General features: G+C 47.3%; 1 protein-coding gene across 1 annotated transcript in view; it reads right to left on the minus strand.

Annotated features, from left to right (window-relative positions):
- MYOM2 (myomesin 2) overlaps positions 1-27167 on the minus strand; it is an 86762-nt gene that overhangs the window by 50349 nt on the left and 9246 nt on the right. Inside the window, exons 4-13 of the mRNA XM_053598085.1 lie at positions 26264-26402; positions 26004-26161; positions 24954-25046; positions 17411-17499; positions 17288-17335; positions 14867-15031; positions 9587-9748; positions 7270-7411; positions 4742-4941; positions 4077-4130 (exon numbers count right to left, since the gene is read on the minus strand). Of these exons, the coding sequence (XP_053454060.1) occupies positions 4077-4130; positions 4742-4941; positions 7270-7411; positions 9587-9748; positions 14867-15031; positions 17288-17335; positions 17411-17499; positions 24954-25046; positions 26004-26161; positions 26264-26402 (1250 nt within the window). The remainder of the gene's footprint in view (positions 1-4076; positions 4131-4741; positions 4942-7269; positions 7412-9586; positions 9749-14866; positions 15032-17287; positions 17336-17410; positions 17500-24953; positions 25047-26003; positions 26162-26263; positions 26403-27167) is intronic.

A 27167-nucleotide genomic window follows, 5' to 3' on the forward strand; every position in this document is an offset into this window, starting at 1 on the left:
TACCGAGAGGTGCCAGAAGAGGACACAGAAGAGACAGAGGCAGAAAACTGACCTTGCCATAATAGATGCTGCAATTCCCAAACCGCATCATGGTTTCTCTCCTCCCACGAGAAGAAAACTTGACAAAAACAAAAGGAGGCAGCGGGGACAGCAGCCACCTGCAGAATCTCCCCCGCGTGCTCCCAGAACTGTCTTGCTATTATCAAACCCTCAGGCAGCTTCAGGACCCAGAGAAATTTGATGCCAAGGCAAGACATAAGAATCTAGGAGTCCTCAATGGGGCAGGAAAGTGGAGTGATTGAGACTTTCTCCATCACCCTGGAACATGCGATAGGACAGCCCTCCAGCTGGGCAGACAACCCACTATGGACACTGGACGCAGAGGACAGGCCCGCGTGGCCCATGAGCCTGGAGAGAGGCAAGGTGCTTGCAGCTAAGAAGAGAAACGAGGCAGAGACACTCAGAACGAAGATGACACTCTGTCCAGGCCTCTGCTGCAGCTCAGATGGCACCTGCCATCCTGTTCCCACCGTGAGTTATGTGCACACATGTGATAGTAATAACATGATTGTATTTTATACATTATTAATACATTAGACGTTATAGATGTGTATATATGTTATATATATATATATATCACTGCTTAAAAATGTTTTAACACCCGTTATCTCATCTGGTTCTTTCCCCTTTTCCCACATGGACGATGATAACATCGTTCTTCCCCAGCTTACAGGCACAGATTGGTAGTCAGGAAGCACAGAACTGGCACTTGGGAAAACGCAGCACTTTCTAAGGTTGCCAGCCTGTGAGCAGCACTGAGCCGGGGCCCGAGCTTAGGGCTTCAGTTCCATCCCCTGCACCTCCAACATCAGCCACAGGAAGCCACAACCTCCCCAGGAGATTTTTCTCTAAGTCAATGAAACATGAAGTTTATTTGGAATTTGTAGAACCCCCAAAATGACAGAATGCACCCCTGCCGATGAGCACGGCAGAGTCCAGTGCCAGTGATTGAGCAAGCGTGGGAGCTACAGATGAGGCTGTCCGAGGCAGCGCATGGACAATGTGGTACAAAACTAAGGGAGGATAAAATCAATCTCATTACGTTCTGCAAGAGCCTGCTGTGGTCTTTCCATGAAGAAAGTGTCCACTTCTCAGTGGAGCAATTCAAGAAATCCCAGGGAAAATAGATGATACTAAGGAAAGAGCATTGATATTAACTTAAATGTTGGAAGCAAGACACTACCCAAGATTAAAATAATGAGAAAAATGCAGCCAAAAGTCAAAAATAGCAGAGGAGCAATTTTTAGCCAACAAGAGTAATGGCTTTCTGTTTCATTAAAACAAGTGGCCTTTACCAAGTCTTTTTCAGTTAAATCGATGTTAAAAGAAAAAATCAGCTTCTATGAATAAAAGAGATGTGGTTCAAAAAGAGAAATTCCAAATAGCAAATTTCTGAGCCCAGGAATGGTTTTCTTAAAAGCATTATAGAACCTCTTTCTTTGCCTAAAGATTTTTTTAAATTAAAGGAGGCGCTCCTTGTTTAAAACGACAGAGGTGAACAGATGAACTCTCAGAACCTCTCTATCAATGTGACAGAACATCAATTTTATACCTAATTTGTCTCAGACTACAGCATTCACCCATTTTCTGCACACAGAGCCTCTTACCAGAGTGTGGAATCCCCGTGTGGCTGAGATCCTGCAGCGCGGACACCCAAGTTAAACACTCTTCTACCTGAGGTCCAACCCCCCTCAGCCTGGGACCACCTACGTAAATGGCGCCTCCAAAAAGGCTCCCAGTTGGGAGCAAACCCTGGCATGTTCCGGAAGCAGCAAACCAAAGGAAGACACAGGTTCAGGCAACCAAAAAACCTGCCTCCAGTTAAGAAAGGAAATATGAACATGAACGGGGCAAGTATGGTCTGTGACTTATTCCCGTTGAAAATAAAAACGCTTGTGCCTAGAGATTGAACTTCCACTAGCCAGCTTCAGACCGGGTCTTAGGAAATTTCCTTATTTCTTTATTTAGCCCTAATGAGTAGCTACTGATATCTGGATACATCTATGTCTATGTGGACGAGAGATGGTCTCCCCAGAAAGGCGCAGCCCTGCCTGGGACAGGGCTCCTCCCATCAACCCTTACACAATGCAAATTTCATCCCAGGTGCATGACAGTTATGAAAAGCATGTGGGTCATCTCTACCAGATTTGAATTCCTAGGTGTCCACTCAGGGTGATCCAGACGGCGTCTCTCCTCAAGGAGCCTACAGGCCCATGAGGAGGGGAAAGGAAAATGGCCTTGGCCTCTAGCAATGTCTAAAACTCACAGTTACACAGGCTGCTTTGCTTCAAGAATATCTTCTCTTCCAGGATAATTTGGAGGCATTTTTTATGCACTCAAATATCTATGTTTAATCACCAAAAAAGTGTCAAGAATGTTATCACATACAGGGCACTTAGTGGGCTCAGGCCATAGAAGTCAACCTTCCCCAAAGTCCTTCCTCCCTTAGAAGGGAGTGTCTTTCCTGGCTACTGAGCTCTCCTGGAGCACAGGATTTAACCAAGACTTCAGATGTGACCTTGGGTTTGACAAGAACTCTGAAGGGTGCTCCTCTGGGGGGTTTTGTCCCTGGTGGGAAGCATTGAGACAACTGTTCTTTTTAAGGTCACAGAGGAACATCTCTATGTGTGGAGCCTTCGGGAGCCTGTCTGCTTCAAAGATGAAAATCAATCAACAAACCTCCCCTGAATCTGTAGTTCTCTGGAAGGAAGAACATTGGGGGCGCTGCAGTCTTAAAGAAGTGCTCAAAACTCCCTCTTCTTCACGAATGGCTCAAACTGATTTGGAATCTTGCTTTTTTAGTCTGAAATGGCACTTCATGACCTCTAATTAGAAGATGAAATAAAATCTGATCAAGAACGTAAGACTTTCCTCCTTAACAAATCCTTCTCTCTAGAGAGACATCGCTTGACAGAAAAGACTTGCTTTATTTCCATTAAAATGTTAGGAAGGAAATTGCTGCTGAACAAAAGTGAAATGAAATTTTATTCCATGAATGAAGTCTATGAAAACAGACCCCGCAGTAGCCAGAAATCAGAGCTTGTCCTGACTCTGGTCTCTTCTCCGCAAGTCCTTGAGTGAATGCACCTTTAAGCCCTAACGGATGATGGCTCCAAGCCTAACCACCCACATTCTCCTTCCATCTCTCTTTCCTTTTTTTTGAATTTCTGTGAACATTGAGCTTGTGGGCCTGACCTGCAGTTCTACTTTGACAAACAGGTGTAGGATAATATTTAGAAATAAACTTATCCTACATCAAGCACACAAAGTAAATTCAGTGTGAGTTTAAAATGACATGCTTTTCTTCCAGAGGCTTAAGAGGCTTGGACCCCCCTGGCAGAGTTAGGCTTTTGGAGTTACAAATTTCTTAGGCCTTTTCTCCAAAGCAGTACACCCCGTGAAGCCTGAGATCCAAGGGCATGCCGCCCTTCCTCAGAGATACGGGCCAGAGGGTTGACGTATGTTAACAACATATTGTCAGAGGTCTACAGGTGCTCTGCCCTGAAGGAAGGTCACAGTCATTACTTCATACTGAGTAAACTGAGTGAATGCTTGAAGATATTCTTCTATTAACTCTGTTCCCCTGTGGCTACTTTCGTCTTTGTGATCTCCTTTTAGATATCTGCTCAAAACCTAGTCACTGTTTAGAGGAAGAGATTTACTACACAAGTGGTTGCATTGAGATGATAAATATTTCCTTTCAAGTTAAATTACAGATATGTAAAAAAGAAGATAAGATGATGAAACTAATAGATAATGGATTAGGTGTGTACGTGACTGGAAGAGTATAAAACTAAAACTTGGAATAAAGAATTTTGCTATATGCCGTCCCACGGTGTATAGTCTGTTTCTTGACTTAATAATTACAGGAGCGAGTTTACACCCATGGCAAAGCTCACGCAACAACAGGGGGCCGCTGGGTGGATATTTTTTTAGCTTTCTTGTATCTCTGATTACAATTCTGAACCCCTGAGGTATGGCAGGCAACTGGAACAAAGAGGTAAGGAGCTACTTACCTTCTAGGTCATCCTGATAGATACCAATTCCTTTCTCTCCCTCCAGATGAATTGCTGCAAAGAGAAAGGTTGTCACTAAATTTGATATCAAAAGATTTTCTGCAGAAAGCACACATTTTCCCCAATTCAACACAAGCTCTGCGTCACCTCTGCATGAGGACTACACCACATCCGTCCCCTGGAGTAATCAGAGTTGATGTTTTGAAAGTGGTGTTGGTAACACAAGCGCCTCAGCTCTTTGTAGAGGATTGAAAGGACCATGCTGGTAAGGAAGATACCGGGGCTCACCGAAAACCACAATTAAGGGCCCAATCCCATTAAGGAGTCTGTGTCATGTGAAATTAAAAATCCAAAACAGGGTGGCTTGGTTTCATGACTTGCCAAGTCTCATTATAGGCTGAAATTATGTCACCAATGGCCTGAAAAGGTCTAATTCGGACCCAAGTTAAATGGATTCCAGTGAAGAGCTTTATGGAGATGAGGGCATTTAGTTTTAAAGTGTGAACATCAGGCTGGCTCTCCTGCTCCCTAAGGTGACATTGACGAGACACCAGAAAACAGCCAACAGCCTGTGCTGTGCACAGCACAGTGACGCGCTGAGGCTCACACTGGGCCACCTCCCTGTCAGAGTCGGAACTCAAAGCAGGTATGTCTGAGCAGCCTACCTTGTGACTTCCTGAGGTCACCTGGATCCAGGGCAGCCACCGGCTCAGAGACCCTGGAGGGCCGGCTGATGCCCGCGTTGTTGACAGCCCGGACTCGGAACACATAAGACTGTCCTTCAGAAAGCCCCGTGACGGGGTATTTGCATATTTTTACTGGTGCGTCATTGCATTGGATCCAATTATTAGTTCCCACTTCGCACCTTCAAACAGCAGAAAGAGCAGTGAATGACAAATGTGGCAGTTGACTGAATATATAGGCACAGGCACACATACACATATACACACGTAACAGGAAAATGACCTCAGCACTGGCAAAAACCACGCGGCTAAAATATGGATGCATAGGGTAGTATAAATAAATTTTGAAAAGACAGCACTATTTAGAAAAGATAATACACATAATTCCTTAATATCATATGTACTGTGTATCATGTATGAACTAGATATACTCCTGAAATGTAAACATAGCTGAAGATCCATTCCTGCCTTCAAACAGGCAAAATCACCTCGAAAAGTTATCTTAGATCGGTCCTTGGCAGTTCCTTTCCCAACTTACCTGACAAAGTCACAGGTGCTCCCGGGCTCCAGGCAAGGCTGGGAGAGAAGCCCTATCTCAGCCCCTGATCCCGGCCCCCACTCCTGGCCCCCAACAGGGAGAGGACTCTTAGAAGATCGGGCTACAGGCCCCTGGAAGAGCAGTAAGATGCTTCTTTCCAGAATACGTCTCATGTGATGTTTGGAAGACTTTTGGAAATACTAATTAAGGCCTGCCCGGAGAGATGCAGAGCTCCTTTTTCACATATTGAGAAACATAAGAACAGAGGCCTCAGGTCAAGTCCTTAGGAAAAAGAGCAAGTTCAGAAAAATCAGTCTTCCTGAGTTTTTGAACTCAGGTCATAGACTCATTTTAGAAAGAACCAGCTCTCTTTTCCCCTATCAGAATTTTCAATGAAAGTTCTCTCATCCCTATGTCCTGGTCCTGGTCTGTTTCAGCCAAAGAAAAGGGGTCAAAACGAGAAGTCCAGCAGGGAAATTTCAACTTAAACCAACACCAGACTGACCACAAGGTCAGGAGCCAGAGTAGGAGCTGCCCCTTCCAGAATGCTCTGCTACTTTAATGAGGGGGAAGGAGGCTGGATGATGAACTGAGATGAGGCTTGAAATGCTTTTAGGCAGGGGCAGTGCCTGTGGCTCAAGGAGTAGGGCACTGGCCCCACATACCAGAGGTGGCAGATTCAAACCCAGCCTAGGCCAAAAACTGCAAAAAAAAAGAAATGCTTTTAGGCAGTAAACTCTGAAGAGCCATCAGAGGCCACAGAAGAATAGAAGATGGTTTTCAGTTTGTGTTTTATTTTGTTTTTAACTAAATATAAACCCTAAATAATACACTTTGCGGATCTGTCTCCAACATATCAAAATACAGCCTTGATGGGGACTGTTTCAGCTAAACAAACAGCTGTGCTGGGAGGTAGAGGAGAGTTTAATCAGGGTAAACCAAAAAAAAACTCACAAGCCAATTGATTTTTATATATAAAAAATCTTGGTCTTCTGGGATATGCCTAGTAGAGGAATTATAGGATTGAATGGCAGATCTATTTTTAGATCTCTAAGTGTTCTCCATATATCTTTCCAAAAGGAATGTATTAATTTGCATTCCCACCAGCAGTGTAGAAGTGTTCCCTTTTCTCGTATATGTGAAACTTAGTAAATGTGGAACGTAAATGTCTTAGCACAGTAACTAAGAAAATGCCAGGAAGGCGATGTTAACCAGTGGGATGAAAATGTGTCAAACGGTCTATGAAGCTAGTGTATGGTGCCCCATGATCGCATTAATGTACACAGCGATGATTTAATTAAAAAAAAAAAAAAATCTTGGATTCCTGCCAGGAATCATTCTCTTACAGCCTCTGTCTCACCTCCAAATTCATTTTCTTTAACATAATTTCCTCCAATAATGAAAATTTATAATGAAAATTCCTTGGCTTTGCTGAGTTTTCACTACACCACATAATGGAAACCCAAAGAGTCAAAACTCCATCAGGTTTTACATGACCTAGATGTACATTATTAACTCAAAGATAAATTTCAATCTTCTGCACTTCGAGGGCCCAATATTTTTTACTCAGCAACAAAAAGAAAAATCTTATTACTTAAAAGGGAAAAAGAGCAGGACTTGTGTGAAGGGCCGGCCCTCTCTCAGCAGGGAAGAACAGTCCTGAGGGTTGATTCTGCTGACCGAGAGCCTTTTCCCCCATAGCACGCCCCACAGAACAAGCCCAGGCTTGGGGCGTGTCCACAGATGTTGGGACTCGTTCCTGGGTGTAGAAGAGAGGAACAAGAAGATGCCAGTGTCAGCAAAAAGAAACCCCCACATGGTTATGCTGGACTCAGCCTCCCTGGCGATCATCACCAGTAACCAAGCAGCGACACAGAGCCAGTCCAGAATGAGAACTTGTGTTTCACTAAACGTCCAGATACGCCGCCCATGAAAATGCTCCTTTCAGGAAGGTTTCCACAATGACACTCACCGGTCGATGAAGTAGCCAATGACAGGGCTCTCGGTGGTCGTGTTGGGAGGTTTCCAGGTCACGATGACGTAATCCCTGTTTGCATCATGGCACTGGAGGTCCATGGGAGCTCCGGGGGCCCCTGTGACCAGTGGGTCAGCGTCTGGGGGGGGGAGAAAACACACATGTCCACAGTCCATTAATGGTGGGGTTGTTTCAGACTCAAACCCCAGCAGCTTGATTTGATTCACTGGCTCATCCTCATGTTCAAGTTACTAGAATGTTCTTTGACCCTGGTGGATTGGTGACAAGAAACATAAGTACAGTGGAACCTCTGTAAGTTGACCACCCAGGGGACCATACAAACTTGTCTACATACGGAGGGGGTCAACATAAGGAGCCAGGCCTGCTCTTTTGATACATGTACAATGTGGTACGTGTCCGGCTGTGAAAATCGGGTCAACTTGAGGAGGTGGTCAGTGTAAGAGGCCACCAACTATGGAGGTTCTGCTGGAAATGTATGAATTTAAAAAAGCCTCAAAACACCGAATCCGCTATGAAACACTCAAGTCTACGATTTCCAATCATTGGCTCCCGAATGAAAGTTTACTTCTCCTTGGTTACGTATTGTGACATAAGAGCACTTTGTAAAAGTCTAATAATAACTTTTCTTTCTTAACACCTGAGAAATATTACTTAGGCCCTCTTATATTTCAAAAATCACTAGAAAATTCAGTGATTTAAATTTTTAATTTGGTAACTTAAATGTTTTCCGCAAGTTGCAAGCAAATGTCTGGGTCACTATCATTTCACAACCTACTTATGATGGTAATGCAATCAGGTTTTGTTTTCAAGTTTTAATTAGAGTTGTGCTGAAGACCAACAAAGCTATTTAGAAAGTGAATACACTGAACATTTACTTTCCTTATCGAAAATATGTATTTAGTCAATGAATCCCCAACAATAAAAAAAGAAAATGTGTATTTAGGCAGTAACTATGGCTGTTCCGTGACACACTCCTAGCAGTGTAAGCATTATTCCGTTTCTTACCCATGGATCCTTAGCATATTAAACTTCTTGACATGGAGCCACCATTTTCTTTCACATCCCAAATCTTCAGAAAGTCATCAGAATGGGTAAAGTCCCCCACATGTGTGTTATTTTCTCTCTGGTATTGGTGCTGACTGAGCAAGGCAATTTAAGCTGCGCTGTATTTATTGCATTTTTACGGGGAGGAACGTCTCACCAGGAGGCATTCATGGAGAACAGGGGATGCTTTAATGCCAACCTAATAAAACAGTAAAACTTTGTAGAAGTGCGTGAACTCACAGACGTGCCAGCTCATACTTCGTGGGGGAAGTAAAGAAGGGGAGATGTGTTTGTTTTACGTTTATTCTTGCTAGTGTGTTTTGCAGTTTCTGGCCTGGGCTGGGTTTGAACCTACCAGCTCCAGCATATAGGACTGGCGCCCTACCCCTTTGATCTTGCTACTATGTTAAAACAAGATATTGTGTAATGACACAGCCCTTTCCTGAGTCCTGAGAGGCGTTCCTCATGCCTCCAAGCCTCAAAGGGTTTATTTGTAAAACTGAGAAGAATACTTTCTTACCTAATTGTTATAAGAATTTTAGATTACACGTCACATTTCCATACATGCACACACCTATGCACACACCTAGGTGCCCGTATATATCCACACAAGCATAACATGCCTAATGTTGCCTGGTAGGACAGCATGAATTTTGAATTTTGTTTGTCTTTTCACAATATGGCATTAACAGAACCTTCTCCGTAAGTCTGTTGTGAGGATTAAATACATGTAGGACTGTAAGCATTTGCCTGACATAAAGCTTTCAGTAATTACTGGCTGCCCGGGTATGACGGTCTTAATGAGAATTTAAGTTCTGCTGAAGTTGGTGGCAGCAGCAGCAGCAGGTGCCATCGCTGTTGTCCCCTCCTCTTAGCAAAAGCCCAGCATGAACTCGGCCCTAACCAGAGACCCATGGTAGCTCTTTGGCATTCTTCGCTGGACCCCTCTTACCCCTAGGCTAAATTCCCTGAAAATTGGGCAAGTCTAGTGCTAGGAATCGCTTTATAAATGCTAATGATTTTGCGAATAATTAAAGTGAGAAAATGATTCTGATCTATTCCAAACCATGTCTCGCTATGTCACGTGCTTGTTGGCAGGACGCACCCTGGGGTGCATGTGCCCAAGGAATGTCTACTTTTCTCCAAGAGCAGAGGAGGAGCAGAGACCGTCTGGGACCTCCTTGCTCCTTCGCCTGGCGCCCTTTGCCTGGCACCACACCCTCAGTGTCAGTCCCCCCGCCAGCCACACCTCTGACGAACAGGAAGGCTCTGTGCTCGCTGACGCCGCCCCGAGACACGATCCTCAGTGTGTACAGGCCCTCGTCATCCTTGTTCAGGTGGCTGAAGGACAGGGAGGCCTGGCCTTCCCCAAAGAACATCTTGGTCCACTTGGACTCTTTCAGCAGCACGTCTGCAAGAGGGTCAGAATGGAAGATTTTCGTCAGAAGTCATCTGAGAATCAAAGGCGACCTGAGGGGACACTGTGCAGCCTTGCACCCAGACAGGAATGCCACACGAACACCAGGGAACAAGTGAAGCCTGGACATGGTGGGAACCAACAGACATAACCTGTAAAGCCGCACACGTGAAGCACCAGCAGAGGAGTCTTCTCACAGGGAGCTGAGGAGGGACGTGTGGCAAGGGCTTTCGGGCTCTGTCCTCAGGAGAGCGGGGTTTACCTGTGGGCTGTCCAAACCTGTTTCCTCCCCTAGTGTGCAGTGACCCCCCTCACCACCAGCCCGGGCCATGTCCTCATACACTGGGGCTCTGATGTGGCACAGCACTGGCCCAGACACTGGGGCAGGGAGCATCCTCTACACTGCAACTTGAAAATAAATGACAAAGCTACAACAAACCAGGGGACTAAAAGGCAAAGAAATGCAAAAGGCAAGTTGTGAAAGAAGAAATGCAAAGAGCAATAAGCTCTGGAGAAAATGTTCCACATCAGAGACCAAGGAAACAAAATAAAATGAGAAGGTGTTTCCCATCTACGACATTAGGCCCGGATGGAGAAAACAGCAACGTCGGCCATCAGAAAGGCAATCAGAAAGAGCAGAAAGACATGCCCTCCTTCCAGGCAGGGGGTAGCTTCCTGGGGGAGAAGGGACAATGCCTGTCAAAAACTCCCAAAAATGCACGGAAATGCTAAGAACTTGTCCCAAGGTAAAGGATTTCATTCCAGAATTATTTATAAGAAAAAAAGTGTAAACCAGCTGAAATGTCCACATAGAGGGAAAATGTGGGGTGTGCACATGATGGAAACAGTACCCATAACTGATGGTGTCAAAGAATAATTGTCACAAAAGCATGGGAACAGTGTATTGTCAAATGAATAAAAAAGAGGCTCCAAATTGAATGTACGTTCCCTGTTTCAGCACATACATGCAAAGACCCAGACAGGACAGGTGCACAGAATACAGCAAAGTCATCAGAGAAACGTGTGATTACAAACAGTATAACTGGGGGATTCTTTACAACAAACATATGCTACTTTTGTTATAAGAAAAAAACTAGGCTTGGCACCTGTGGCTCAAGCGGTTAAGGCTCCAGTCACATACACCTGAGCTGGTAGGTTCGAATCTAGCCCAGGCCTGCCGAACAACAATGATGGCTGCAACCAAAAAATAGCCAGGCGTTGTGGCGGGCACCTGTAGTCCCAGCTACTTGGGAGGCTGAGGCAGGAGAATTACTTGAGCCCAGGAGTTGGAGGTTGCTGTGAGCTGTGATGCCATGGGCACTCTACCCAGGGTGACAGCTTGAGGCTCTCAAAAAAAAAAACTATTTTTCATTTTCAATAATTGGTGTGTATCAAACTTGACTGGCAAGTTTAGGAAAACTCTGGCCCATAGAGTGCAGAGTGTGACTTTGCTCTGAGGCACTTAGGTGGCCAAAGTCTCCAGAAGTCACTACGGCAAATGGGAAAAAAAATAAATATTTTGAGTTGCTTTATCCATTTGTATCTCTTTCCCACATAGCCAAGGGTGGTGAAGAATAATTGTGCTAATTCAGAACCAGCACGATACTCGGTTGAAGTACAGTAAAAATACAATGCGGGGCCACATCATGCAGTACATGCAAAATGCAATAAAAAGTTAATAAACAAAGAAGAAATTAGCGAGAAAGGATGAGAAAGCAAATAATGTAGGCTGGAGATGGAAGGCTCTCTCGTTTTCTCTTTCCGTAATTGACTGGGTATACTTTGCCATTTAATTCCTGGATGAAACACCTTTGCCAGTATCGCTATACCCACAAAACTACATGGTCATTACAAACGTTGGGGGCAAAACACCACAGTGGGACACACAGTCTCAGTAACACTTGTCTGATGGCTGAATGGTGCATCTCCAAAGAACCCAGCATGAGCCCTTGGAGTATATCAAAAAAGAAAAGGAAAAAGAGAGAGAGAGGAAGAATACCATGCTGCAGGCATATGATCCTAAGGCAGTTTTCTGACTCAGTGATAGTACAACCCCTTCTGAGCAGTGATGTGCATTAAATTCAACTCTAATCTTCATGAGATCACTCTGTCTCTAAGCATCTTTCACCCACAGCCCCTGCAAAGGATTACATGGTTGTCTCAGTTGTAGCACGATGCGTGAATATGCACCTGATTTCAGATGTAGGGTCATGTGGGGAATGTTGCCAGCCCTGTTCTGGCCTTTGGGTGTGGACAACTCCAGAGTTGACACGATTTTCTAAAATATGACCAGGAGCTGCGTACTGGTACTGTCTGGGCTGTATCCTCCCAAGTTCCTGTGTAGAGACGGTCCCCCAGGGTCCCCCAGGGCAGCGGCATTAGGAGGTGGAGCCTTTGAGCCACAATTAGGGTTGGTGCTTTCACTCTGCCCCACCACCAGCTGATGACGCAAGGAGGAGCCTTACCAGGAACCCACCACACTGGCACCCTGACCCTGGAATCCAGCCTCCAGAGCTGCCTGTGGTGTTCTGTCCTGACAGTCTGAGCTGAGATGCCAGACCACTCACAGAAGCCCTCCTCCCGACCTGCTCTAAAGAAAGGGTTTCTCTCCAGGAAACTCTTCACAGCCCCCGTCTGGCTTATGTGCATGTCTAGATACTTATCCACAAAGACCATTTTGTTCTTTGGTCTTTGTGGATAAGTATCCAGACATGTACATAAGCCAGACGGGAGTTGCACAGGGCCCACTTGGAAGACATCTTTGAGCCATCATTGGCTTCCAGACCAAATCACTGACCAAATCAGCTTCCATGCAAATCTCAGCCCAGAGTGGTCTTGGGTTTTCCCAAAGTAACCAAGGTCCTCCTGCCACCTGTGAGGCTCCAGTGCAGCAGTTTGTGATCTGTGTTGACTGCGGCAGCATCCCCTTCCGCCCTGCCAGTGGCAGGGCTCCCTGCATTAGCTGACTTTGCCTCGGGGCTTACCAGACCCTCAGTGGCTTTCAGCTCATTCATTTTAAAGAGTAAAAAATATCCCCTGCATTTTAATGTCTAAAAGTAAGCCCTAGAAAATGGTCTCCACCGGTTTCCATCTGAATAATAATGCCTATGAAGATGTGATTTTATTGCTAATGGGAACCAGTTTCATAACTAAATCCCCTCAGCTAACACAAGGATCTAACTAGAAACGGAAGAAGACTTGTCAGAAATGTCTTTGAAAATGTATATTCGATTCATAATGGTAGAGGATGGTGACACTGCCATGTCACCTGACTTCTAGGCACTTCCTAATCACCAGAAACAGTTCTGCAATTGAGGTCACCATGTCTTGGAGACACTGCGAAACTCCAATCAACTTCATTTCACACCGGAAGTTCCTACCAACACAGTGAGCCTCTCTCTCTCTCTCTTTTTCTCCCCTTCTCTCCTTCTGTCTCTGTCCCTCTCTGTCTCCCTCATGTAGCAGGAAAGAGCCATTTCTAACCATTCTGCTCCAACGGACAATCAAAGGGCTCAGAGCCCCTGCTAACCTGATGAGTCACTCCCCAAACACTCTCAAAAGGTAAAATTGGGACATTCTCTGTGCCTGGGACACATTTTCACCTTTCTGCATCTGTGCTCTGGCACAGGAGAATTCTCCCTCCTCCTCACCATGTGAAAGCAACTCTTTTTCCCGGTGAGTTCTCCTTCGTGAGGGCAGACCTGCATTCCCCTCCACTAGGCCTGCACGTGCCATGTATGTGGCAAACGATCACGATTTTAAGAAGACTTTGCTATACTCTGCTGTGCATTTTCCCCAGCTAGGTTGTAAATATTTTATGGGCAAGAATGGCATATGCTTGTCATGTTTGCATATGTTAGATCCTAAATAATTGAGGCAAAATACACAGTGAACTAATCCTTAGAAAATAAGTTTGTTTTAGAGGTACAGCCGGAGAAGACGAAGACGTTTACTTGCGCACGTGGCATAAATACGGAAGCACAGGACGACGTGTAAGAACCAAAGCTACATGCAGGATGGTGCAGACACGGATGCTGAGGACCAAGCCGCATGGCGTCATCGAGGACAGCAGCTCTGAAGCCAGAAGTCGGGGCTAAGCCCCAGCCCCACCATCCAGAGGAAGAGCCCTGAGAAATCCTCCCTGCCGGGTACTCCTTGGAACGCAGCACTGAGCATGCGCTCCCTACCAGGCGTCCTGTGAAAACTGAATGAATGGGCTCGGCACCCTTAGCTCAGTGGTTACCTGCCAGCCACATACACCAAGACTGGTGGGTTAGAGCCCGCCCCAGGCCTGTAAAACTACAATGATAATTACAACAACAACAACAAAATAGCCCTGGGTTGTGGCAGGCGCCTGTAGTCCCAGCTACTTGGGAGTCTGAGGCAAGAGAATCGCTAGAGCCCAAGAGTTTGAAGGTTGCTGTGAGCTGTGACGCCATGGCGCTCTACCAAGAGCAACATAGTGAGGAAAGGAAGGAAGGAAGGAAGGAGGGAAGGAGGGAGGGAGGGAAGGAAAAGAAAGGAAAGACAGGAAGGAAGAAAAGGAAGAAGGAAAGAAGGGAGGCCTGGAGGCAAGGAGGAAGGAAGGAAGGAAGGAAGGAAAAAGAAAGGAAAGAAACTGAATGAATGATCCCCCGCAGGCCAGTGAGCAGCCTGTCAAGAGTGCTAAGCGTGCATGCAGGCTGTTGCGCATGCTCGCTATTGCGCTTGCTGGCTGTTGCGCTTGCTGGCTGTTGCGCATGCTCACTATTGCGCTTGCTGGCTGTTGCGCATGCTCGCTATTGCGCTTGCTGGCTGTTGCGCAAGCTCGCCTTTGCGCTTGCTGGCTGTTGCGCATGCTCGCTGTTGCGCTTGCTCGCTATTGCGCATGCTCGCTATTGCTTTGGCTGAAGAAGGGCACACATCCTTGACACCACACTCATTTCTTTATGGAGCTATGAAATCTTCGAGTGCCGCATCTAAACTCATCCCTGTTCTCCTCTCTAATCCCTGGGCTTGCATGGCAGCCTGCGGGTGACTCAGTGGCCGAGGCAGAGCCAAAGCAGGACCCACGTCAAAGGACATGTCCACCCAGAGGACCCCGGTGGCCCTGTGTCCACCAGCCCCACTCACCGTCCCGGTACCACTCGGCCCGTGGCTGCACCCGCTTCAGGTCAGGTGTCACCAACATCGTGCACTTGAGGGTGACTGTCTCACCTTCTCTTCTGAAGGTGACCCCAAATTTCTCCAAAAACTGAACATCGAAGTGCGTGTACGGGATCACAGATGAGAAGGGCACTGCGCAGAGAATCAGAGCTGTTAGAGCTGAGGGTCCGGCTCATCTCACCACGGCGGACACACCGCAGGCTGCCGGCACAAAAGCTGTTTTCACCTCAACGTGAGGTGTACTTCCTCAAGGAGCCGTGGTGCAGTGGTACAGACTAAGGTTTATATCCCTGCAAAATTCATTCAGCATGGGGTGGGCTTAGGATGTGGGACCTTTGGGAGGTAACTGGGGTGAGATGAAGCCATGAGCTGGTCCCCAGTGGGATAGATGTCCTCAGGGGAGAGAGACCAGAGCCTGGAGATGGGCCCTTACTGGCACCAACCCTGCCAGCACCTGACCTGGGACTCAAGTCTGCAGAGCCAGGAGAAGCTGGGCTGTCGCCTGCATCTGCCCACAATCTGTGCCTGTCCAGGAAGCGCCAGAGAGATGGTCATGATGTCTACTCTGCCTCCTCAGCAGAGGCAGAGCCTAGAGGGAGGCAGCTTGGAACTCAACCACACTTTATGGGGGCAAGACATGATTGCAAGAGGGACTTTACCTAACAATTGCAATCAGAGTAACCTGGCTTATTGTACCCTCAATGAATCCCCAACAATAAAAAAATAAATAAATAAATAAATCTAAAAAAAAAAAAGAGTGGTAAGTTCCAGTCCTGACCCAGCCACAGAGTGAGGCTTCAGGCAAGACCCACTGTCTATGGTCAGCTTCCCCATCTTCAAAAACACTGTGCTATTTTCATCAATGGAATATCAATGCACCAAAATGAACTAATTAATCAGGCATCAACCTGACTATATCTCAAAAATAGGTTGGAGGGTACACCTATTTCAGAAAAAAATCTAATAGTGAATTTTTTTAAATCCCCCTCCTAAAAAAACTTCATGACTTGCATGTAGGGAAAATGGAAAAAACAGCTGCAAATTTGCAGCTGGAGGTTTCCTCCTAGAAAGGATGGGGCAGGAGCAGAGCTTCCACCATCTCTGCAGAGTTTTAGTTCTTTAAAAATAAAAAATCAACAAGAAACTGTGCATTTTATAATGGTTCATTTTCTGTCATGCAAACTTAAGTTCAATAAGAAAGAAAACACTGAAGAAAAAAATGACAGAATATATGCATCTGTTAAAAACGGGTGGTGAAAACACAGCATCGTGATCTTTAAGTTTACTATAAGTGCTTGGAAGTTTTTACGTAGAAAGATAAAATTTTAATAAGTAGAAGAAACTCAGGGGATGGGACCAGGTGGCCCCTGGGACAGTCCCTCATCCATCCATCCATCCTGCAGATCCCCATGCAGGCTGAGCTGTCTTTGGACACCTGCACACAGGTCCTCTGGCCTCCCAGCCTTCCGCCTATGCCAGCCCTGCCCTGGAACCCACATGCCCATTAGGGGTCTGGGACACCTGCCCGTCCACAAAACTACACCGAGAAGGCAGACGGGACGTGCACTGCAGGGAAGGCTCCACACCACGCACCATCTCGGAGGTTCTTCAGTCGCCAGCACTGGATTTGGGGCATCTAAGCCTCACTTTATCACCAAATCAAAGCTTCTGCAGGAATACACTGTTACTCCCTAGGAAGTCAGATTAATCCTGAATCCCAGTCCCAAACCATGAACAAGCCACATTGAAAATATATCCATCACATCGTGGTCCTCAGGATGCCCTGGCTCGGGCACCTTGGCCACTCTTACCTAGTATGTGTCACCCATAGCTGTGGCTTTCTAGTGCAAAGCCCGCTGGGGCACAGAGAGGCCCATGACTGCAGGGGACTGGACAGGGAATGAGGCATGTGGGTGTGTCAGAGGGGAGAATCGAGGAGGCGGGGCACAGTAACATTCAAGGAAAAGGAACTTCAAAGAGGGTGGAGGCTGGGCAGCGTCTGAGCCACCAGGTGCACTACATCCTCAGTGTGACCAAAAGTAGCCCGGTAGATTATAAATGACTAAGAGACTTTGGGGGCAAAAAGAAAGGTGTCTGGAAACACAAAATATGCCCACACTGTGCTTTCAGGTTGAGAATTTGGATTCGTTTTCTTGTTTCTCCAAACCAAAACTGTAAAGTCTCTCCAAGTAGTGATTTTAGCTGTGTCTAAAAATACTACCTGGCCATAGAATTACAGGGAACAGACTGTCAGCACACCAGCACTGGCCAGGAAAATATGGGAAGAAAATATTTTTGAAACATGATTTTTAAACAGATGTGACCCTTAGAAAATAATCTCTAAAATTTAACGCTATGGCACTGAAAAGCCAACTGCAATCTACTTACATCCAATAGGGAGGCCCACTGAGTGGAATGGCTCCTCATCTCGGAACCCTGCAACAAGAGGCTGGGGTGAGCACAGCAAAGAGGAGGGGTCTCGGGCACCCCCCGGGAGGGCCCCGAACTCACGTCTCACCACCACTGCAGCGTTGGTCGACACCTGGCCGTAGGCGTTGGTGGCCACCGCTGAGTACGTTGCGGTGTCGTCAAAGTCTGCCCTTGGAGAGAAAAAGCAAAACAAGGCCTATGGAATGGCTCTGCGAGAGCCAGAGTGAACAAAAACATTCCTCGAAAGTCAATCATGTGCCCAGGTGATCCGCTCATGAGTGATTTGTGCAAGAACAATGCCAGCTCTGACCCTGGCATGATTAAGGCAGGGCCCAGCATTAATCACAGATGCAGACGGATGTCAGAGCCCAGACCATTGCTTGGCTTTGGCTTGGAGAATAAAGAGGTACTGGTGCTCTCAAAAAATCCTTCTTTTCGTTTTCCAGAAAATGTCTCCCTTCCATTCTGGTCCTATTTTTCTGCCAATACAGAATTCCTGGTTTGACCTTGTGTGTGGTCAGGGTTCTGTGACTGCAGCCTCCAGCAGAATCACTGATGCCGGGACCATAGGGCATGCCTGGGACAGCCCTGCAGTGCTGTGTGCAGAAGGCTGGCCCAGAGCAGCCCTGGCCCAGATGGAGGGAGTTGTCCCCAGGCTAGCTTTGAGATTTCCCAGGACATCCTGGCACCCCCTGAGCCAGTGTGCTGGGGAGGCTCTCCACCCCACACGCTGCTGGGACAGCAACCCCAGAATGATGCACTGAGAACCCCTCAAAACTCTGGCAGGAACCAGAGCCATGACTCACACCAGCAAGGGGCTCTGAGGTGCAGGCCAAGAATGTGCTACGTGACAGATGCCCCGTTAGGATAGCAGATTCTACAGTTCCAATCAGCATTCCCGGGCTAATAAGAGATGATGTCCAGACCCCCAAAGTGACATGACCCCCAGGTGTGGATCCGGCACTTAGATGTGAACTAAGGGACTACCTTGGGCCCTAACCTGGGCACTAGTGCAGTTCACACCTGGAAAACACTAGGACCCAAGAAGGCCGAGGACCCTGTGGGTGAGATGCAGCTCTCCCACCTCCCCACATGCACCTGCCCACGTGGACACTCACTTTGTGGGCACAAACTGTCCCTCCACTCCAGAAAACCAACAAAGAGAACTGCAAGGGGAGGCTGGAATCTACTACACTTTTAGTCTATGCTGGCTCTCCACTGGCTACTTCACATCGGCTATTTCATATGGCATGTCCAGGGGCCCTGAAAAATAAACTTCCATGCAAAGAAGGTCGATGCTTTAACAACCAGGGTAAGCAGGGCACCACAATTTGCAGTTCTGCTTTTCTCTAAGAAATGAGGACCTCGGGCAGCGCCTGTGGCTCAAGGAGTAGGGCGCCGGTCCCATATGCCGGAGGTGGCGGGTTCAAGCCCAGCCCCGGCCAAAAACCACAAAAAAAATAAAAAATAAAAAAAAGAAATGAGGACCTCAAGCAAAACCTTAACCTGGGACAAGAAACACCACTAAGAACCCCACTTCGGAGAAAAGGAAAAGTTGCTCAAGTCTTACTTCTTAAATGTGTTAAGAAGCCATTGTCCCCAGAAACAAAACCCATTCGGGGATGGTCATTAGTAATTTTATTTTCTTCTCCATTGCACTAGGAGATTTAAATATTTTATTTGACCAAAACTTTCACAGTGTCTCCACTAAAGGGAAGAGAAGGTTTCAGAGACCTGTGCTATCCACCAAGAACTCCTTCCCCTCTCCTGAAGTTCAAATCCAATTGGGATGTGTCCACAATGCCTGCGGCCTCTTAACTGCCTTTGCTTCAGGGAGCAATCACAGAATCAGCTCAGTACGAGTAGATTTATGAACTGAAGACATTATCTTCTAGCTCACCTTGGAGGAATAAGAGTCTAACTTCAAAGCCCATCAACAACATTACAATTCCAGCCGAAACTCATTAGGAACCACTGTTCTGTGCAAATTCCAAACACTGCAATTGCAGCCATGCCCCCAGTGGCAAAAGAACAGTGTATGTAAAACACATAAAAACCCCATAATGTAGGCGCTTTCTCCACTGCAAAGCATTAACAATCTATGCTGATCTACCCATATAAGGCAGGCATCCATGTGCCCACAGGAGCACACCTGAAGTCTGGGATCTGGGGTGGAGGAAGAGTTACTTCGTGGCAGGACCCTTGGGCATTGCTTGAACTATTTTTTCACTTTGTGCTTGTGTTATTCCTTCCAAACAATAAAACCATTGTATATTCATAAATGCATTCCCCAGACAGGAAGATCTTCTTCTTTGGAATTAGTTCTAAACCTTCCCCTTCCTCTATAGCAACCCCACCACCAGCAGCAATAACAGAGGATTAGAGAAGAGATTGCTACAGTGTCCTGCAGCTCAGCCAGAAACACCAGAGTGCCAGATATATTGGAAAGAAGCAAAGTGCTCTGTAAACTGCTTTGTGGAAATCCCCTAACTAGAGCCTGCACCAGGCGCACACAGTGATGTAGACTTGGGAGCAGGGGCTGAAAGGCAAACAGGGACACCCCACTCAGAGCAGGCCACATGGGCACATCCGTATGGGTTCACAGAAAGTGACCCACTGGACTAGGGCACCAGCTGTCTCCACAGCCCAGCCGGTTACTACTGGGACCCATTCCTGAGTGGGGAGGCCTTAATTAATAGCCCCCACCAGAGTTCTCAGAGGAGGGCATGCAGAGATTGCCCCAGAAGGTTCAGTGGGCCCCTTGGAGCTCACCGTCTTCCTGAAGGCCCCTGTCCAAAGTCCTGCTGGGTATTATCTAGTTTCAGTGGTTCTAAACTGCGTTTCACAGTTTTCAAATGGGATTTTGCAAACATGCTGCAAATTTCTTCTTCAATATGTGTTCTAGCAATTTTTTTAAACTGTAGCCAAGCTCATGGTCAAGGCATCACATGCCAGTCACATGTGAAACCCCAAGGATACAGGTTTGCTTGTGCCTGGGCCTCAGACAAGGGCCCTTCTGCCACCTGTTGAACAATATTCTGAGATTTTAAGGTAAAAAGGGTTCCAACTGCTTATCTTCATGAATCAGGAGTTTTTCCAATATTAGAAAATGAGAATAAAATCCAGAATAAAATAGTTGTTGAAACTATTAAAGGACTGAGGCCACCAGCACAAGTGCTTGTTCCAAATCTGCATGTCCAGGACATCAGCCAGATAATTCTCCCCTACTAACCTTGCAACAAACAGATCTCATATGTTTTAAACTTCTAGGATACATTTAAAGTGTGCATACCTACACGCTAACAGGGTAACCATATAATTGTATAACACAATGTTGATTTATATATTATTTAAATTATGTGAGCTGAATTACTGGACCAAATGTTCAAAGAAGATCCCCTCTGCTTTTTCCTCTTTGCTCTTTGCCTACAAAACAACCTGTTCTCAGTTCCTGAGAACTGCAATTAACTGCTCTGTCACTGCTCTCCCACTATGTTCAGCAGAACATAGCTGAAGTGCGACCAGGCAGGAACAAAGCTGTCCTAGAAGGGGTGAATTGGAATATTTATGCCTCCAAGGAAGAGAAGCAGGTGATTTCCAGGCCCCCGGCCAGCAGCTTGTCCCATGGACTTAAGGCATCATGGGCCAGGGGGAATACCAGCTAACAAATTAGCACTGACTAGCTTGTCCGGTGACCAATTAGCACTTAGTGCCCAGAGGAAGGGAAATGTGGTACAAACTGAGGGACCCTGAGCAGGCAGTTTGGCTTCCTCCAGTGTATGCAAACGTGGGTGCTTATGCCCATTTACTCGGAAGAGAGGGTCCACATCTTTCACCTGTCTGTAATGAAGCCCCTAACCCTCACAAATATACAGACCCACAGGTGCACTGGGGCTGCCCAACCCTCACAAACATACAGACCCACAGGTGCACTGGGGCTGCCCAACCCTCACAAACATACAGACCCACAGGTGCACTGGGGCTGCCCAACCCTCACAAACATACAGACCCACAGGTGCACTGGGGCTGCCCAACCCTCACAAACATACAGACCCACAGGTGCACTGGGGCTGCCCAACCCTCACAAACATACGGACCCACAGGTGCACTGGGGCTGCCCAACCCTCAGAAATATACGGACCCACAGGTGCACTGGGGCTGCCCAACCCTCACAAACATACAGACCCACAGGTGCACTGGGGCTTCCCAACCCTCACAAACATACAGACCCACAGGTGCACTGGGGCTGCCCAACCCTCACAACTATACAGACTCACAGGTGCACTGGGGCTACCCAACCCTCACAAATATACAGACCCACAAGTGCACTGGGGCTGCCCAACCCTCACAACTATACAGACTCACAGGTGCACTGGGGTCACACAGACAGTCCCCAGAGCAGAATGTGCCTCGCAAGGGAGTGGGAGACACCCACTGGGTGGACAGGGACAGGCAGAAGTCTGCTCACACGTCCTGCTATCTCTGCCTTTTACCTTGTAATTGTTAGAACAGGGGCACAGACATAGACTAGAAATAAACACATGTTAAGTCACTGCTGGTCCAGTGGCTGGGCTACTGAAGCATCGCCCAGGGCCGAAGATAGGACAGACAGCAGAAGGGAGGGTGGGCTTGCTCTGAAGGAGCCCCCCTCTACAGTAAACATTCCGTCCATGGGGCCCTGGGAGCCTGTGAGCTCTGGCCCTTCTGCAATTCCATACCCTCAGACTGTAAGCTGCCTCTCCTTTCCAAGGCTGAGGCAGAGAAAGCACTTGGCCAGGACACAGGGGCTAATTCTAACCTTTACTTCATGCTGTGAGAACTTGCAAGCCAGTGAGACAGAGGGGAGGGATTTGTTTTCTGTCTGGACAAGTTCCCAGAACACACAGGGAGCATTTTCTTTGATGTCCTCTTATATGAACTTCCAGGGGCACTTTTGCATACGAGTCTCAGTTTGAAATGCCCCCAAAACAACTCTGGGGGAGAAACAGATATGATTCCATCTGTTCTAAAGATGGACAGATAAAACGTTAAGTAGCAGGTGAACATCTTGTGGGTAGTCAGGTGGAGTGGGGGGCAAAAGGCTGTGTCCCCGGATTGTAAGTGGTGATGACATTGCATTTATAATTTAACTCAAATCAAAAATTAAATATCAGGGTCTAAAAACAAAGTACGAGAAAAGTTTAGCTCTAAAATCATTCTGCCCGGAGTGGGTAACAGAGCCATGACTAATAAAAATCCAGATAGATTGTTCTAAACACTTTTATACAAATGTAAGAACAATATAAACATTCTTTGAAGAAATGGGACTCACATTATGAGTCCCGAGAGAAAATCTTACGAACGCATAAAATAGTGTCAATTAAAGTTTAAATTTAAATGGTACCAAGGGGTAAGTTTCCTTTCCGGCACTTTAAGAATTCATCTGTAGCTGCCAAAGAACATTCAGAGGAGCAAATGTCACTCGTGTAACAGAAGGAAAGGCTGGTCCCTGAGCCACGAGAAGGGGAAGCCGGCCGCCCACGCCACTTAAATGGTCGGGATCAGATGACCCACAGCTCAGCAGTCTGGTATGAACAGCTGAGCCAACCGTCATTTATGGGTTTTTCTCATTGCTCTTTTCCTGAAGAATATTAACATTTCTACTGCTTAAAGCTTCCCCATACAGATAAGAATACTGACAGAAAAGTTGGTCTTTGGAATTCCCTTTTCCCAAATCTCCAAAATACTTATGCAAAGTCCAAGTCTATCCGAGGAGTCTGGATTTCTGAATCATTGGTACCCTGCGGCATGTTCTTCAACTTTATTTGTATATCAATTCACTCCGTTCAAAGCCCAAATTATTCCCGATGTAAAATTTAAATATTGCTGACACTAATGTGAATAGGACATTTTTCATACTTGAGAGAGGGAAATGTTTTCTTTCTTTCTTTTTTTTTAGAGACAGAGTCTCACTACATCACCCTCAGTAGAGTGCTGTGGCATCACAGCTCACAGCAACCTCCAGTTCCTGGGCTTAAGCAATTCTCTTGCCTCAGCCCTCTGAGTAGCTGGGACTACAGGCACCTGCCACAACACCTGGCTATTTTTTGTAGCAGTTTGGCAGGGACCAGGTTTGAACTCACCACCCTCAATATATGGGGCCAGCGCCCTACTCACTGAGCCACAGGCACTGCCTGAACTGTTTTCTTTTTAAGACAGTTAGTACAATACAGCTTGAAGACAAGCTACTCTCTGACTTCAGTTGACCTCTCACCCCAAGCACCAACAGCACAGCCAGATTAGGAGACAGGCATCCCTGAAAATTCATGTGTTCTCCCAGATGGGGCAGGTATTTATCCCCTTTCTAGATATTACAGAATTTTACATGTTAAGATTACCACAAATTCTAGAAATTCAAGGATAGTTACTCTCTAAAAAGCACAGTTAGAGTCTACAGGCATTCAGGGTGTAGGGTGAGGAACCCCCAACTCTTCCTGAGACCTGTGCCCTCCCCTACGCCTCAGGAGACCCCTGCCCCCTCCAAAGACCCCTGCCCCTCTCAGGGGATGCCTACGCCCTTCAGGAGACCCCTGTCACCCTCAGGAGACCCCTTCCCCCCTCAGGAGACTTTAACACCCCCTCAAGAAGCCCCTGTCCCCCCACCCCTCCCGCCCTTCTCAGCTCTGGGACCTCCGTGACTGTCACCCACTAGCACCCAGTCTTGCTGGCCTTACCTCAGACCTGCTGCTCCAGCCCCTCCTTACCAACCGCACTGCCCCTCCCTTTCCAAGCCCCAGTGGTCTCTCCTGAGCTGCAGCAGGAGCCCCAGAGCCCGGCCTCTGCCTCACATCTACCCACAGGCATAGGGCTCCCCCATGTCCCATCCCCTCAGCTCCCTGCAGCTCCCCCTGGACCCTGTCCCTCGCTGCACACATGGGCTCCCCAGGGGGAAGGGGGCGCGTGGCCCCTATTTCAAGCCAAAGCTCAAAGCTTTTTAAGAAAAAAATACTTTCATTAAAAGCACGCACCTGGGGAGAAGAGGGTGGAAAATGACAAACGCTGGTGTCATGCAGCTGGCACCACCTCTAAGTTCCCTCTGGGAATCAAGGGACATGTCTACCTCTAAAGAAACTGAGCTCGATGAGGACACAGCCACTACTTGACAGTTTAGTCACAACAAAATCAGTAAAATCACATACTGGAATGTCTCACTTTTTTTTAGATTATCTTTACTAATATTGCTCATTTTTTCCTAGAAGGGATTTAGTATAACCAACCGCACACACTCACCATGCATGGTACAATACGTATAAACACATATGTATATACACAGGGTGCCAAAAATGCATACAGGTTTTAAGAAAGGAAAAACTGTATTAAAATTGTAACACTCAGAATATAACAAAAGATGAATACAAATCACACTGAGCCCCTCTGTAACTGCAGAGGTCAAATGTGACTTGAGTATTACAAGGAGCTTTATGTTCCCAGAAGTTGGGTTTCTCTGGCCAGACACCAACGGTAAACAAAGGCAGCTTTGAGCAACATTAAAGTAACTGGCAAATGTCGCAGAAGCTGCGCAGAGCACAGACATGGCCGTGGTGCGCGGCAGCCGCCTCCCGTCAGCTTTCTCTGCTGGGCCTACCTGTTGATCTCCAGCGTGTGCACCCCATAATTGCTCTCGATCCGGTACTTCCCTGGCTCAGCCGCCTGGCAGATCAGGCCGCCATCTTTGTACCTAAATGAGGGAAACGTGGATTTTAGTTTAAAGGTAGATCCTTGTTTGTGGATTTCACCCCGACCTCCCGGGGGCAGCCCCTCTGACGTGCCCCTGCCCCATTTCTGCAGCTCCCTTCATGCCACAGGCTGGACAGGATGGTGGGCAGAGAGCTGGAACCACACTTGGTTCGGATTTTTAAGAACAGAGCAGCACTTGCATAATTCCAACTCAGGGCAGTCCTCAGCCTGTGGCCATCCGAAAGTGGGCCTGCCCTTTGTGCAAAATTCAGAAGATATGATTCCATAAAAATAATAAAATAAAGTGATGTTAGCCCCAGGGTAGCCTGCTTAGATGACCGCACAGCAGGGCCACACCAGGGGCATTATACAGGGGCCCAGGCTGAAGGACGCCAGCCTCACCATCTACCCAGGGACAAGACTACCCTGACGCGGCAGGTCTTGACCCAGACGGCCACAGTGTGAGCCGCGATGCTCCAGTCACGTGCAGATAAGAGAAGGTGTGTGGACACAGAGACACATACACATCAGGAGACACCGAGACAGAGAGGTCTGTGGGTGCCAAGATTGAATTCTTAGTTATCACAAAGCTCAAGGAGCCACTGCACTGCAGTCCCACAGTTTCAAGTTCAAGGCTCCCACTGAGGAGCTTTCCCAAGATCACAAATGCAACATGGATGACAGCCAAGCATGTAAAGACAGGTCATTTCAGGGAACCCACTTTTAAATAAGAATCCTCTGAAAAATCAGTTGAACCAAGGCTGCTGAGATCAAAGCACCTGTGTACTACCAGGAAAAGGGGATCTGCTGAGTTTTTATAGACAGGCTTGCCACCCAGCACCCAGAGCACAGCAGCCTGTAGAGGAGTGGTGCACACCCTCCACCCCACCCCAGCCCGCATCCTCCTGAAGGGAGACATGCGACGCCCCTCTTCCAGCCCCTGGGGCAGGCCCCTCACCATTGCACCACAGGTGTGGGGAATCCCTGCACAGTGAAGCACAGCTTCACAGACATCCTCTCCCAGACGGTGTGGGACCTCAGCCGCACCAGGATCTCCGGGGCCCTGCGCATCCGTTCCACAAACGAGGGCCGCTCCCAGGACAACCTGTCTTCCACCTGTCAGTATGCAAGGACAGTTAGAGTAGGTCCCCAGGCAGCACCTCGCAGAAGGACAGGGCACCATTTCATCCACACATCCCCGAGATGAGGCTCCCCTACCATCTCCTGAAGGGCGTATTTGTCCAGCTTTTCCTGAGCCTGGGAACGCGCCAGGTACACACTGTCTTCCATCTGGGCCAGCTCCTTGAGGAAGCGCTGGCGCTTGGTCTCGCCATAGGCGGCCTCCAGGGACTGGTACCTAAAGGAGACAAGAAGCCGAGTTAGTCTAAGGCCATGCGGCCACAGGGAGTGTGAATGGCCAGACCCTTCCTCCACTGGGATTTAAGTGGGTTCTAGAAAACAATAGGGGAAATGCTATTTCTGCTTAGTTTTACCTCTTTCATTTAAGAGTATATTTGGGGGTCTTAACGTTGTACATGAAGAAGTGAATACCACACATGAAACACCTGCATGTGATTTTTCAAATAAAACAAACTTTCTTTTACTGGTGAGTGTGTACACTGTTCAGAAATCACAGAGGCTGCCGGTGCTTTACAGCAGCATGAGAGAGGGTGTCTGTAGGTAGCATACCCCTCTCAGGTCAGGCCAAGCAGAAAAAGGGACCCCTGTGTGTGGCAGATCGTGACTGACGAGCAGCAAAGTGTGACAAGCACCAGACTTGGAGTCAGGAAATTCCTCTGGGTCTCCTTAAAAACAGACACGTATGCACAGAGCAGCTCCAATCATTGAACCTTTTTGAATTTAGAAAATAAAGGGTTTGGTGCCTCAGGGTTCAGAGACTCAAAAGGTTGGGTACAGCTGGGCTGGAGGTTCTTTCCGAGTCGGTTCTGCAGTGATGTGACACTTTAAGAGGATGGGGGGCCCCTGTGAGGTTTACTCTGCACAGCAACAGATAAACGGTCTTTGTTTTCCTGGGGAACCTGAGTAAATTTAAGACCAAGTGAAAGCTTTTCACATTAACAGATACAGGTAAGAAATAAGTCTGTATTCTAAACATATAAAA

This window comes from Nycticebus coucang, chromosome 7 (genome assembly GCF_027406575.1).
Source record: "Nycticebus coucang isolate mNycCou1 chromosome 7, mNycCou1.pri, whole genome shotgun sequence".
In the NCBI taxonomy this organism is placed as follows: Eukaryota; Metazoa; Chordata; class Mammalia; order Primates; family Lorisidae; genus Nycticebus; species Nycticebus coucang.